Source organism: Orcinus orca, chromosome 2 (genome assembly GCF_937001465.1).
Source record: "Orcinus orca chromosome 2, mOrcOrc1.1, whole genome shotgun sequence".
Taxonomy (NCBI): domain Eukaryota; kingdom Metazoa; phylum Chordata; class Mammalia; order Artiodactyla; family Delphinidae; genus Orcinus; species Orcinus orca.
The window spans coordinates 193,717,953-193,731,752 of NC_064560.1; the positions used below are offsets into that span (position 1 = coordinate 193,717,953).

Genomic DNA, 13,800 nt, shown 5'->3' on the forward strand with positions numbered 1-13,800 from the left:
TTCCATCATCCCCAAAATACTACTTTTGTCTTTTTCTGGTCAAACCCCTAATTTCCCACACCCTTGGAGGAAACGGTTTGTCTGAGGTTTTTTATGTTTTTTTTTGTTTTTGTTTTGCTGTGGATTAGTTACTCCTGTTCTCGAATGTCATATAAATGGTATTTATACAGTACATTACTGTTTTGTCTCTGATTACTTACATTCAACATAGTGTTTTGAAGGCTCATTTATATTGTTGGCATTTCAATTGCTTGGTCAGTTCTACTGCTCAGTAATATTATATCATAGCCATACTAGAGTTTGTTTTCCATCTCCTGTTGATAGACATATGGATTGTTTCCAGTTTTTGGCTGTTATGAATAGAGCTTCTATAAACATTCTTGTACAAGTATTTTTGTTTTTCTTGGATCAATACCTTATAAATTTATAAGAAGTACCAGACAGATTTCCAAAGTGGTTTTTACCATTTTACATAACGTATGAGAGTTCTGGGTGCTCCGTGTTCCCCTCAACACTTGGAGCTGTCGGGTGTGTTTGTTTTAGCCATGATATCAGAAGTACAGTAGTGTGTCATAGTTTTAGTTTATATTTACTTAATGACTGATTTTGAGCACTTTTTCATCATGCTTATTGGCCATTCATATATTTTCCTTTGTGGAGTGCCTCTTCAGTCTTTTGTGGCCAACCCCCCCCCCCTTTTTTTTTTTAATAACTAGGTTGTTTTGCTTTTTATAATTTGGTAGTAAGAGAGTTGTTCTGGATACAAGTTCTTTCTTAGATATATATGTTGTAAATCGTTTCTCCCAGTTTGTAGTTTGCCTGTTTACTTTCTGAATACTTTTTCTGCATCTACTGAGGTGGATCATAGGATGTTCTTCCTTTATTCTGTTAATGTGGCAGTTATATTGATTGATACCTGAGCGGTGAACTAACTTTGTATTCTTAACATACACTCCACTTAGTTATGATGTATTATGCTTTTTACATAATGCTGGAATTGATTTGCTAATATTTTGTTAAGGATTGTTATTTTTTGTTCATGAGGGATATTGGTCTTTAGTTTTTTTCTAATATTCTGAAGATTAAAACATTTCCCATCTCATTGTTTGGTGTTGGTGTCAGGGTTTTTGGTGCACTGGGTTTGGTCTCCCCTTCTGGCCACACAGCATCGTAAGTGTCCTGTCATGGGGCTCACTTTGCTTGTTTCCTGTCTTTAGAAGTCACAGTCCTATACTGCCTGTTTTGTCTAATGTATGAGAATAGTGATTTCCTATATTTTGTCCAATTTTTGTATTTGTTTACAGTAGGAGGGCTAATTGGATGCCGGCTATTCCACATGCCTGTAGGTAGAAGTAACGCTGGTAACTTTAGGGGGGCGGGTTATTGGTTTGTTTCTCCTGCTGTTTCACTTTTCTTCATGCCTTTTCATGAAGTAGTGAATAACATTCCTTTTGAAATATTTAGTTTGCTGCTATATCAGAGGAACAAAAGTTCTTACTATTAAATTGGGTCATTTGCATGGAATTTGCGTGGAATATTATCTGCATTTGTCTTTGATATGACAATATTAAAATATTAAAATCTATGGGTAAGATTAGTTTCTTTTTAGGATCTTTAAATAGTGTCCATTGTGAGGAGAAAGCAAGTCCCCTTATGACTTCTCACCTTCATGAGGTTCAGAAAACACAGCTCCCTCTGACCACACGGCAGCTTCTTCCCCTGCACTGGTCATTTCTGTGTCGTGGAAGGAAAGTGTGCCTGAGCCATGCCTCATAGGTGGGGCTGCTGTGTCACCATGTCTTTTTTCTTCTGTATAACCTGAGCTTCTTTAAATTGTGTTCTATTTAGAATGACAATATTCTTCTTCATTATGAGTAATCCTAAGTGTTTTATTTGTTATTCAATGTATGTAGCTTTACTTCTACGATCTTTTTCACTTACAGAGTTATGAAAGAGAATGGGTAGAAACAAGTATTTCCTAACTGCTTAAGGTAGCAAATTACTTTACATTTCTAAGTTTAAAACCAGTTGTTACCAACCCTAGTTCAGTACTCTGTGTCTCCCATCTCCTAATTTAGTTCTGTTTCCATTAGCCTATATTACTCCTTCTCTTTGTAATTAGGACAATGTTAAATATTCAGTTGATTTCTCTTTTGCATTTAGTATTTCAGTAACATTTTCAAGGTTGTGGTTTGTCTGTGATCCTGGAAGAATGCCATAAACAAAACAATGTTGACTTTTTCTTTCCTCTCTAAGGGACCGTTTAGTGACTGCTGTTTGCCTGTTTCTTCCCTAATACCTGTCTTTTCTGAATTCCTTTAAACCTCTGTAGCACTCATTCTATTTCCATTTATTTTACAATTTCACTTGCTAATATCCTTTCAGGCCACTACTTGTTTTAGTTTATGTGTTTATTTTATCTCCCTAACTGGATTTTAAGGTTTTTGTTTTGTTTTGTTTTGTTTTGTTTTTTTGCAGTATGCGGGCCTCTCACTGTTGTGGCCTCTCCCGTTGCGGAGCACAGGCCCCGGACGCGCAGGCTCAGCGGCCATGGCTCACAGGCCCAGCCGCTCCGCGGCATGTGGGGTCGTCCCGGACCGGGGCATGAACCCGTGTCCCCTGCATCGGCAGGCGGACTCTCAACCACTGCGCCACCAGGGAAGCCCTGGATTTTAAGTTTTTGATGATAAGGACCTTGTTTTAAATTTTGTTTTCTTTATGCCACCCTTAATGCCTATGTTATCCTTTTGAAAACTTTTTAAGCATAATTGCTTACCACCTTGCAACTTCCTGATGCCACCTACTTCTGCCTCTTGTCTATGCCTTTTAGTGCAGGCCTGTATGCATGATTTACCTTCGCTTCTGATAGGCATTGCCATAGCTCTGTCCATTACTATTCTGCAGTTCTTATATTCTCAGAGCTTTGTAGTATTAAAAGTCAAAATGGTTCACCAAATATATAAAATGATTATCACTTCTTTCCAGTATTAAAATCAGAACTATTTACAAACACTTGCCATTTTAACCTCAGAAGCTATTAAATATCATGTTTTCAAAGAACATGTACTACTCTTTGGGGAAATTTCATAATTAATTACCAAAAAAAAGCAAAATACAAAATTATTTATGGTATAGAGGTAATTTTATAAAATAGCTATATATGGAGAAAATATATCAAAATATTTTCATATTTTCTAAAGTGAGCACGTATTTTATCTTTAGAGAAAGAAAAAAACTCAGCAAATGTTATTTAAGAAATAATCAAAGGCAAATTGATTTTTTTTTTTTTTTGTGGTACGCGGGCCTCTCACTGTTGTGGCCTCTCCCATTGCGGAGCACAGGCTCCGGATGCGCAGGCTCAGCGGCCATAGCTCACGGGCCCAGCCGCTCCGCGGCGTGTGTGATCCTCCCGGACCGGGGCACAAACCCGCGTCCCCTGCATCGGCAGGCGGACTCTCAACCACTGTGCCACCAGGGAAGCCCCAGCAAATTGATTTTTAATGTGAAATTAGACTTAATAGTGTAATAGCATATCAAATCAAACAGTGGTTCTCAGCTCTGGTTCTACAGGATAATTAGAATCTCTTGGTACAGGGCCTGGTTATTGGTATTTTTAGTAAAGTCTCATTAAAGGGATTCTTTTGTGCATCAAGGTTGAGAACCACTGGTAGAGTCTGTTGCACAGAGCACCTTAATTATTTTCAGTGGACTCCTGTGCGCATGCTCATGTTTACCTTTGTGTGGGGATCCTTTTATTCAGTAGCGGCACCAAGTACCCTGTGCTTCTGGTAGGGCTTCCATGTTAATGTGGAAGACTTGTTAGAACATTTGGTTGCTTCTAATACGGATATCTGCTCTGTTAAAGAGCTCCAAATATTAACCCACACATTTCTTACATTTGGTCTTGAAATGAAGTTAAGACTAACATATTTAAGATAGGTGTTTCGGTACATACTAAGTACATTTTCTCTCCTCCCGAATGACTGTGTCTGGTTTTGTTTAGGGCCTTAATCCTTACTGCTTTACGGGAGCAGCCTTGGAGTCGTGGTGCTGGGTCACAAGAGATGGCAAACTTGTATTCTCTGCCTCTGGATAACTGGGAGACACTATCTGTATTTTAGTTCAGGAAAGTAAATGTGCAGAGAGAAATGGTAAATTGATCATTATAATATTGGATAATGCAAGGAGAAAAATTTCCTCTTGTGATTTCTGGTTAATGGATTGTATAATAAATTAGTTCTTTCAATCACCCTTTGCAGTCATGCCAGTGAGCTACTAGCAGAATTGGAGGCCAGGCTTTTGGATCTTATATTCTAACAGTTCTTTATATCATAGTCCTTTTCCAACATGTACTGATAGAAATCTGTGTTCCGAAGTTCTCTGGAAAAAAGTTTGCAGACTGATGTTTAATTTCCCTCATTGATGTTATGAGAAGTGACCTGAATTTTTAATTCATGTCTCATAATTCTTTGGTAGGAAGGAGAAACTTTATACAGCTTCATTTTTAAATGGCAGCCAGTTGCTTTTAGATGGTGCCATTGAAATATATCACGTTTTAATCTTTTTTCTGTTGTCATCTTCATTTTGACACTTAGAAGTCTTAAAGAAACGTTTAGTGATATTCCAGTTAAAATGTCAGTCCCAATTTCTTTTCTAAATCTTGGCTATTACAGAGTTGGCAAAGTATTTTAGATTTGAAATATGTTAATAAAATTTTAGTTATGAGTTAAGGTATTTTCTTTAACAGAAATAGCTAGCTTTGGCTCGAGTGCAATGCCAAGGAAGTAGCTCCTTTATTTTGTTATAATGGAATCTTATTGGATTAGAAAAAGTATGAAATGAGCTCAAAGAGCCTTCATTGTAATGGGGCTTTCAATATAATAGCCTGATTTATATAGGTTGATTCTCATTACTATAAGTTTAATAAATTATTGCCTGAAGGAAAGCTTGAGAATTAAAGTTGATATGACATAGATTGAAACTGAATAAATCAGACTTTTATACTGATGGTAATAAGCCAGGATTAGTCTTAAGAAAACCCCTTTCAGACCTGAATTGTGTTAATGAGCTACTCTAAAAGTTAGCCTTTGGAGAGTAACTTTACCAAAATTCCTTTCCTGAATTTCCATTTCTTTTTTCATTCTTACACTGAGTTTGTTATTCCTGCTGAAGGCCTGTTCTCAGCCATGGGCTCTAAACATTCACAAGTGTCTGTCTAGCTCCCACTGCTGCAAGGAAAGGAACCACAGGTTATGGTGAAACTCCAGGTAATGAGTCCACAAATTAGAGATTTGGCATACCTTAGTAGATTGGTTAGTTTTTACTTCTTAAGGGGTAATGACATGCCAAACCCTTGTATACCATTCTCTTCCAAGGCTGGGCTGTAAAGTATACTTACTTGTAACAGACAAGGCTAGCTTATTTTCAGGTTCTGATCCCAGGGCTATATACGTTGCTCTTTTGCTGTCCAGTATTCTTAACTGGCTGCGGCCTGACTCTTTGCATATTGCCTAATCAATCTTCCTATAAGTACTTTAACTAGGGATTCCTATTTTTCTGAACTGTAAGAAATCTGAGGTATTAGAACTGTGCGTTTAGAGTAGTTCTGTTTACACCTTAAGGAGCAAAATTCACTTCTATGAGAGTGAGAGTATCTTGAATAAAAAAAGATGAACATATTTTATGTATTTGCAAAAGGCATCTCCAGTAGCAGAAGCCTACATATTTTCACAAATTTTCTCTCAGTTAAGGTAGTAGACCTCATTTATCACTTCTAATGCATCACTGACCCTGGAACTCCAGTTACACCGATATTCTGTCCAGAATAACTTTCTTCCCGTACTTCCTAAAAGGAAAGCCGCCCCCAAATTAGTTTAGAAATGTTAGCTTCCTTATTTGGAGTTTTTGCTACTTTTCAAAATTTTTCTCAGATTCTCAATAAACAAGATAATATCAGCATAAAATATCAAACAAGTATTAATCAGTTTTAGACAAAGTTTGCTGTATAAAAAGTCCACAAAATTATAAGATCTTTCTCACCACTCCAGATTTATTTAACAAGGCAGAACTCCCAACAGGCTGATATTTCTCACTTGTCAAATAGCTTTTTGTGAATATAAGAGTCTTTGCAAATAATTTTAACTGTTAATATCCCTTAAGAATATGAAACAAGTGTAGTTTAGTAAAGTTGATGGAAAACAATTCTTATTGAGCCTTATTTTCCTCTTGACTTTAAATTATCATGTGGGAAGTAAATTGTAGGGCTCCTTAGTTTGAAAATCATGAGAGTCCGTGTCAGGAAAGGATACAGTTACATGGACAGTGCTTGTTTGCTCTGGGAGTTCCAGAACACTCTTCTTTGTGATAAGGTTGGTTTTCTGCCAGTTTTGATAATAGATAAAATTGTAACGAGAAACAGGAAAGGAATGGGATTTTGCCACTAATTGATTAAATCAGGTATTGAAATTTTATTATTCAGTAAATCTCAGAAATATCTTGTAGCCCTTTGGTGAAACAGTTAACATGGTTGCTGATCTTTACTTAAGAGAAAGCTTAATAATGATGAAAATAAGGTTAACAGTTTTTCTTAAACTTCTGCAAAGACTGAGCTGTATATCTGATTTTGTATAGTTTATCACATGTAGAAATGGAACTTGAGAGAAATATAAGACTTACGGACTCTTCTGAGACTATCTGAAATATTTTTGAAGAGTTTTACTTAATCTTAAACGTATTTTATAAACTGAAGTATCAAAATCGTATTGTTTGGAAAGAAAATTGATTTATTAATCTTTTTTGAAGGTTCATTGAAAATTACTCAGTAATTTTAACTACTGCTTGTGCTAATGAACTCTTTTGTTTTAAGGAACCCAGTGACAATGGACCTCTTTTTACTGAATTAAAGTTCTACCAGCGAGCTGCCAAACCAGAACAAAGTAAGAAATACAGTACACATACGTTTGCGCTTTTAAAATGACCACTGGTTTTGTTTTGTTTAAGCCAAGACTAGAACATTGGATCTTATATTATGATGTTTTGTTACTTTTTACTTCACAGATAAATTCTATTTAAATGAGATTTGTATGAAAGAATTTTGATCTCTTAACAGGTGTATTATGATAAGATTTCACTTATATTGATAATATAGAGTTTATAAATAATATATGATTTAGGAAATATTGTTAAAAGTTGAGAATTAACCCTAATCCATGAGTATGCCTCAAGGGTCTCCAAATCTTTTTTTGAGTGTTTTTCTAAATTCTGGAGACCATAACCTGCAGGGATTCCATCACTTATGAACTAGAAGACTATCAAGGGAGAGAGCAGGACCTCTTCTAGCTATCCTTGTCCTCCTGTCCTCCAGTCCCCTTCTCACCTTCCGTCCCCTCTAAAAATCCACGGAATCTCCTGGTAGGATGATATCAGGCTTGGGAATCTCTCGAGGGGCTTCTCTCTCTCCTCGAACTTGGTTTCCTGGTTGAGGATTTTAGAATGAGGTAAAAAAACATTTAGATAGGTGTAAAAAGTACGTCTTTCTGTGGAAACAAGTAAACATTTACATAATTGGAGATATTAATTGTAATTGCATGTGGTTTGACTTTTTAAAAAATGTTTTCTGCAGGTTTTTCATTTTAAAGACAACGTTTAGGACAGGATAACACAATTTTGTGGGTTAATAAAAATGATCTGATTGTAAAGTACTGTTCATTTGTTGGGTACAATGTATCGTTCACTTTCTTTTTTATGAATAAAGGTGAAATCTTATTGCATGTATATCTTAGGCGTTCTGTTCTTGATTTTTCTGAGAAAAATTGCTGATGTATAACAAAATTGAAATCACAAGCATGTGTTTTAACTTGTAGTTCAGAAATGGATTCGTACCCATAAACTGAAGTACCTGGGTGTCCCTAAGTATTGGGGGTCTGGTCTACATGAAAAAAATGGAAAAAGGTAAAAATATGCATGTTTTGTGTTTCTCCTCCCTTTTTGAGCATTCGCAGTTCAGTTGTTTAGTCAACAATTATGTACTGAGCACCTACATACAGTACTGCTTGGCCTTCACCTGGGTTGTGTGGAATGTATTCAACAGAGACGAACAGGGTGTTCTCTCTCGTCTGGGGGACTTGTACCGAGTGGAAGCAGCTGCCTGGAACCCAGCTGACAAGTAGGAACAAAGCCAACTTGCCTGCATTATTTTTTTCCCTTAAAAATGAATAAGCAAACAAACAGAAAATTCCTTGTTATTTATGTAAAAGGGAGCCCACAGGCTTCAATTTGGCATTTTCTGTTAGATACATAATCTGCCCACCTTTGTGAGGTTTCAGTCTAGCTGAAGAGAAAAAACAAAGCTGTATGAGACAACCAGATGCCAGTTCAGTGCCAACTTGTGTGATTCTGACTCTTAACATGTCTTAGGAGTTCAGAATGGAGAGAATATTGCTGGCAGAGTTGAGTTGGAGAAAACCTCCAATGCTTTTGATGCATAATTGACACTTTAAAAATATTTAAATGAATGAATGGAGCATCATTCAGCAATGCTGGTAGCTGAGATTTGAAGAGTAGATTTAGTTGGAACTGGGGTATATTGGTTAGGATGCTTTCAGCTGCAGGTAAAGATAAAACTGACTCAGCTCTCTTAAGTAATTGTCAGGTGCCCAGCTTCCTTTATCTTGCCCTTTTGCCCTCTTGGCTTTGTTGTCTATTAATTCTCCATTGTATGGTCTCAAGGTGGCTGCCCATTTCTAGGTTTCACCTGCAGACACAGTACCCAACAGCAGAAAATGGGATTGCTTCTTGTGAGTTTCACTTTCCTGGCAGGGAAACCTTTCCCAGGGGTCTCGCGGCAGACTTCCCCCCATGTTTTCTTGGTCAAAGTTTTATCGCTGCTCATTCTTAAACCAGCCACTGGCAAGGGCAGAGTGATCACAGTGATGAGTGGGGGGAAAGCCTGAACCAGAGTGGTGCTCTGTCAGAGAAGAGGGAGAGCAGAGGAGCTGCTGGGGGGGCAGGCAGCGTTGTTCACCAGGAAGTTCTTATCCTGGAACCCAGGCACCTCTGAGGGAGTGTGGGAACTCGCTGGAATGACGAGAGAACATTTTGTTATATGTGGTTTTGCTGGGACAAGTTTCTACAGTTTTTAGAAATTTTCTGGGGAAATAGTATAGAGCAAGGATTAAGTTAAGAGTAAGGATTCTAGAGGCAGACACTTGGTTTCAAATCTGTGTTTTGCCCCTTAAAATGTGTGTGACTGGGTAAGTTACTTCTTTTTGCCTCAGTTTCCTCATCTGTGAAATAGAGTAACACCTATCCACATAATAAGGGGTATTAAATGCAAAGCTCTTAGAATATGTGTGTTAGCTTTTACTCTCAAAGGGGTCTTTAATCCCTTAAATATTAAGAACTGCTGGTTTAAAAAATCACTGTAGAGAAGGAATAGCATCTCAAGTCGGGAGTAACATGAACATAGGGTCATAATAGGCTTCTGGCCTGCTGGCTGGCCTCTTGGCCATCTTTCTTTTTTTTTTTAATGAATTTTTTTTTCAGACATGACATTATTTTATGCATAATTGGCCATCTTTCTTTAACAAAGAAAGGGGGGACTTGCACACACATGAGAAAGAAGGAAATAACTTGGAGAAAGAGGCTGAGGTAGGTAATGAAGATGGGGAGGAAAGGGCTCTTTGGGGCCTGTGTGCAGTAGGTAGTTGGAAGCTACTGCACGTGGCACGTGTTTGAACAAAGGGACAGACACCGTCGAGGTACAGCTGACTCACCATTGACTTGTGGTGACCTTACAACTCAGCCTGTGTCTTCTGTAACACAGAGTGCCTAGAAGTATTTCCTAAACGGGAACATTGATCACCTATAAGATATTGATTTACTTCTTAGGTTGAAGCTCTTAAAAATAATCATTTTAGTTCTCTTAGTTCTTTTTTTTTTTGGCTGTGCTGCACATCTTGTGGGATCTTAGTTCCCCGACCAGGGATTGAACCTGGGGCCCCATGAGTGAAAGTGCCAAGACCTGACCACTGGACTGCCAGGGAATTCCCTCATTTAAGTTCTTACAAAAGTAAAAAAATAGAAAGTAAGATTGTCCTTCCAGCCCCCCTCCCCTGCCAGAAATCCTTACTTTCCCCTCTAACTCATCTGAAGTGATATGAATATAAGCGCTTAGAACAGTGTTAGGCTCATAAAAATGTTAGCTGCTATCATTATTAAATCATTTATACTGATTTATATATTCCCATTATTTGCATTGTTTTATCCAAGTCCCCAGGAAAGTATACATCGAAGGTTTTACTTCAGAAAAGTTACTTAAAAGTAGCTTTCCTTTTAGTACTCAGTGGTAGACATATCCTTGCAGAAGAATGTGGTGAAAATTTATATGCAGTATTCAGAATCATGCTTCACTTGATGTGTATAATTTAGACGTGGTGAGGCGATTAAGGGATTGTTGAGAGCAGTGGTGGAGTGATCTGTGAATAAAAACAAAGGTCTACTTCATGTAATATATTAATAGATCTCTGGTTGAATTAACCAAGTGTGCTTTAGCTCCCTTTCAGAGTAACAGCAGAGATTGTATTCTTGTTACCTACATATTATTTCATAATAATTACACAACCACATCACTTATTTGTAAAAACAAATGTGTACATTTGTCCTTGGTCTCATCCCTCAACCTCTCAAAACCTGTTGTACAGAGGAAATCAGGAAGTCAAAATTACTGTTCCCTCTAATATTTTAGAGGTCAGGGTACTGAAAATCGTACAAGAATGAAGACATTTTGCCACTGACTAATTCTGTGACTTTGGACAAATCAATTTACCGCTATAGACATTAATTATTTTATTAAAAGATGTTTAGACAGATCTCTAATTCTCTTCTACTTCAAAAATAGGTAGAATCTTGAATTTTTTATTTTGCGTGTTGTCTTTTAAATGTTAGCTCTTCCTTCCTTACTGAACTTTTCATATTGTATTTTTATCTTAGAAACCTAAAATATATAAATGGGGTTTTTGGGTCCTACTTATGTTCATTTATTTCGATGTGTTTGGTGTGGTGGTCAGAAGCATGGATCCACCACTTCCTAGAAGACAAACTACTAATGATCAGTTTTCTTCTGCTGTAAAATGGGGCTCATGGGACCTCCTACCTCATAAGGGTGATGTGAGGTTTAAATGCACTGATACATCTAAAGTGCTTAGAATAGTGCTGTTCTCATACCAAGGCTTCAGCAAATGCCAGCTGTTGTTGTTATGATGGTTATTAATCTTATCCCCATTAGAAGATATTTTGATACATTTTGAGTGTGTTCTTGGTTTTTATTGATTTATTGAATGGTTTAACTAGACAATTCAGAATCTGGAAAACTCTGTAAAGATAAAAGTGGTCCACAGAGCAAAAGGTGAACCATGTTACTGCAACTAGGTGATGTTTTTCAGTACACACTGAAATATAACACATGGTTATTGAATCTTAGAATTTGGGTGCTGGAAAAGACCTTAGAAAGCATGAGGCCCTACCTCTCATTTGACACCTATGGAAATTGGGGCCCAAAGAAGAAACGTGACTTGGCCAAGGTGACAGAGTTGGTTTGTGGCAAAACCAAAAATCTTCATGTTGTTCCAGGATATTTACTGTTCCCCAAATCTTATTTGTTGAGTACTTAGTATACAATTCTTTTATACCATTTAAGCAGTTTTATTGCATTTAGCTACTGTTACAGCATCTCTTGACAGTCCTGATTTTAACAGAATGTTAATACTGCTAAAATGTGCCTTAAAAATAGAGAACAGGGCTTCCCTGGTGGCGCAGTGGATGAGAGTCCGCCTGCCGATGCAGGGGACACGGGTTCATGCCCCGGTCCGGGAAGATCCCACATGCCGCAGAGCGGCTGGGCCCATGAGCCAGGGCCACTGAGCCTTCGCCTCCAGAGCCTGTGCTCCGCAACGGGAGAGGCCACAACAGTGAAAGGCCCGCATACCGCAAAAAAAAAAAAAAAAAAAAAAGAACAGTCACAGGCGGGAAGCTAATATACAGAAACATAAATTAACATTAACTATGACAATAATTAGTGACATCAATCTTACTCAGATTATTTTATCTTTACCTTGAAGTGTCTGTCGTCTCTTCTCTGTGGGTGTTTTCTTACATTGAATATTGTCTCATGTAGCTTGCTGAGACCAGGAGGCCCATAAAGTAAAAGTCAAGACAGGAAAGCTCTCGCAGCTCTTGAGATTTCTAGTTGGAAGAACTTGTTTCAAATGTTTGTCTTTCCTTCCTTCTTTCTTTCCTTGTCTTCTCTTTCTACTTTCTTAGTAAACATTGCCTTGAAAAAAATTACTTTGAAAGGAGAGTACTCAGTGCAAAATAGGTTTTCCTGAGTTACATTTTGTTCATTGACTTTTCTTGTTTGTCTTTAGTTACAGGTTTATGATAATGGATCGCTTTGGGAGTGACCTTCAGAAAATATATGAAGCAAATGCCAAAAGGTTTTCTCGGAAAACTGTCTTGCAGCTAAGCTTAAGAATTGTATGTGAGCTACATTCTTCTCGTTTTTAATCCAGTAAAGGCTGGTTGTGTTGAAGCTCGGTCCTCTGCTGGTTGGTGTTAGGTACTGCATTAATTTATTCTATATGATGCTTTTATAGCTGGATATTCTGGAATATATTCACGAGCATGAGTACGTACACGGAGATATCAAGGCCTCAAATCTTCTTCTCAGCTACAAGAATCCTGACCAGGTAGTTTTGTAACTTTAATTTTTACTGTTTAAAACCTGTTGTTTGAAAACAAATATGGTTGCTATGAACTTTTTTTTTTTTTTTTGGCGGTGCGCGGGCCTCTCACTGTTGTGGCCTCTTCCGTTGCGGAGCACAGTCTCCAGACACGCAGGCCCAGCGGCCATGGCTCATGGGCCCAGCCGCTCCGTGGCATGTGTGATCGTCCCGGACTGGGGCACGAACCCGTGTCCCCTGCATCGGCAGGCGGACTCTCAACCACTGCGCCACCAGGGAAGCCCGCTATGAACTTTTGAACCCATGCAGAAGTTTTACTTTTTCAAGTAGATATGGTAATAATAATATTTCTTCTTGACACTTTTATCTAGTTAACATTCTACATTTTTGATGCGATTTGTTGGCACTTTATCAAGTTGGCTATTTTGCCCTAAATAATATTCAGAAGAAGTACTTGTGATACAAAATGAATTTCAAATAGCTATCTGAGGATGGAAGCTTAAAATTATATAGTGCACCAATGAATTATGTTTGCCTTTCTGCTTTGTCATTTTTTAAATTTCCTTTGTTCAGGAAATCCATCAAATGTAAGTGTTCTGTTACTTGGAGAATTTGGTCTTTAACATGTTGATTATTGAAATCAGTTGATTTACAGAAATGTCCTAGCTGTCTAAATTTTGTAGGGTTTGGAATTCAAATGTGCATTTTTTTTTTTTTCCGGCACGTGGGCCCCTCACCGTTGTGGCCTCTCCCGTTGCGAAGCACAGGCTCCGGACGCGCAGGCCCAGCGGCCATGGCTCACGGGCCCAGCTGCTCCGCGGCTTGTGGGATCTTCCCGGACCGGGGCACAAACCCGTGTCCCCTGCATCGGCAGGCGGACTCTCAACCACTGTGCCACCAGGGAAGCCCTCAAATGTGCATTTTTAAAGACTATTACCTTCACTTTGTAATTTTCACTTTTTAAGGAAAGGAGAAAAGCTAATGTTATTATACCTTTATTTGGGTCAGTTTAGTTGGAGTAGAGGGATTTGTAATTTTCTTGAAGCTGATTCCATGATTTTGG

The 13,800-nt window shown here is 38.0% G+C and overlaps 1 protein-coding gene across 8 annotated transcripts in view; it reads left to right on the forward strand.

Moving 5' to 3' along the window:
* VRK1 (VRK serine/threonine kinase 1) overlaps nucleotides 1–13,800 on the forward strand; it is a 77,960-nt gene that overhangs the window by 38,888 nt on the left and 25,272 nt on the right. For 7 of the 8 annotated variants that reach the window (XM_004262380.3, XM_033419914.2, XM_033419899.2 and 4 more), the window contains 4 exons: nucleotides 6,866–6,935; nucleotides 7,863–7,950; nucleotides 12,423–12,531; nucleotides 12,651–12,743. In XM_004262380.3, the coding sequence (XP_004262428.1) occupies nucleotides 6,866–6,935; nucleotides 7,863–7,950; nucleotides 12,423–12,531; nucleotides 12,651–12,743 (360 nt within the window). Of the gene's footprint in view, nucleotides 1–3,548; nucleotides 4,152–6,865; nucleotides 6,936–7,862; nucleotides 7,951–12,422; nucleotides 12,532–12,650; nucleotides 12,744–13,800 lie in introns of those variants that run through there. The other variant, XM_049705752.1, reaches the window with a different exon arrangement.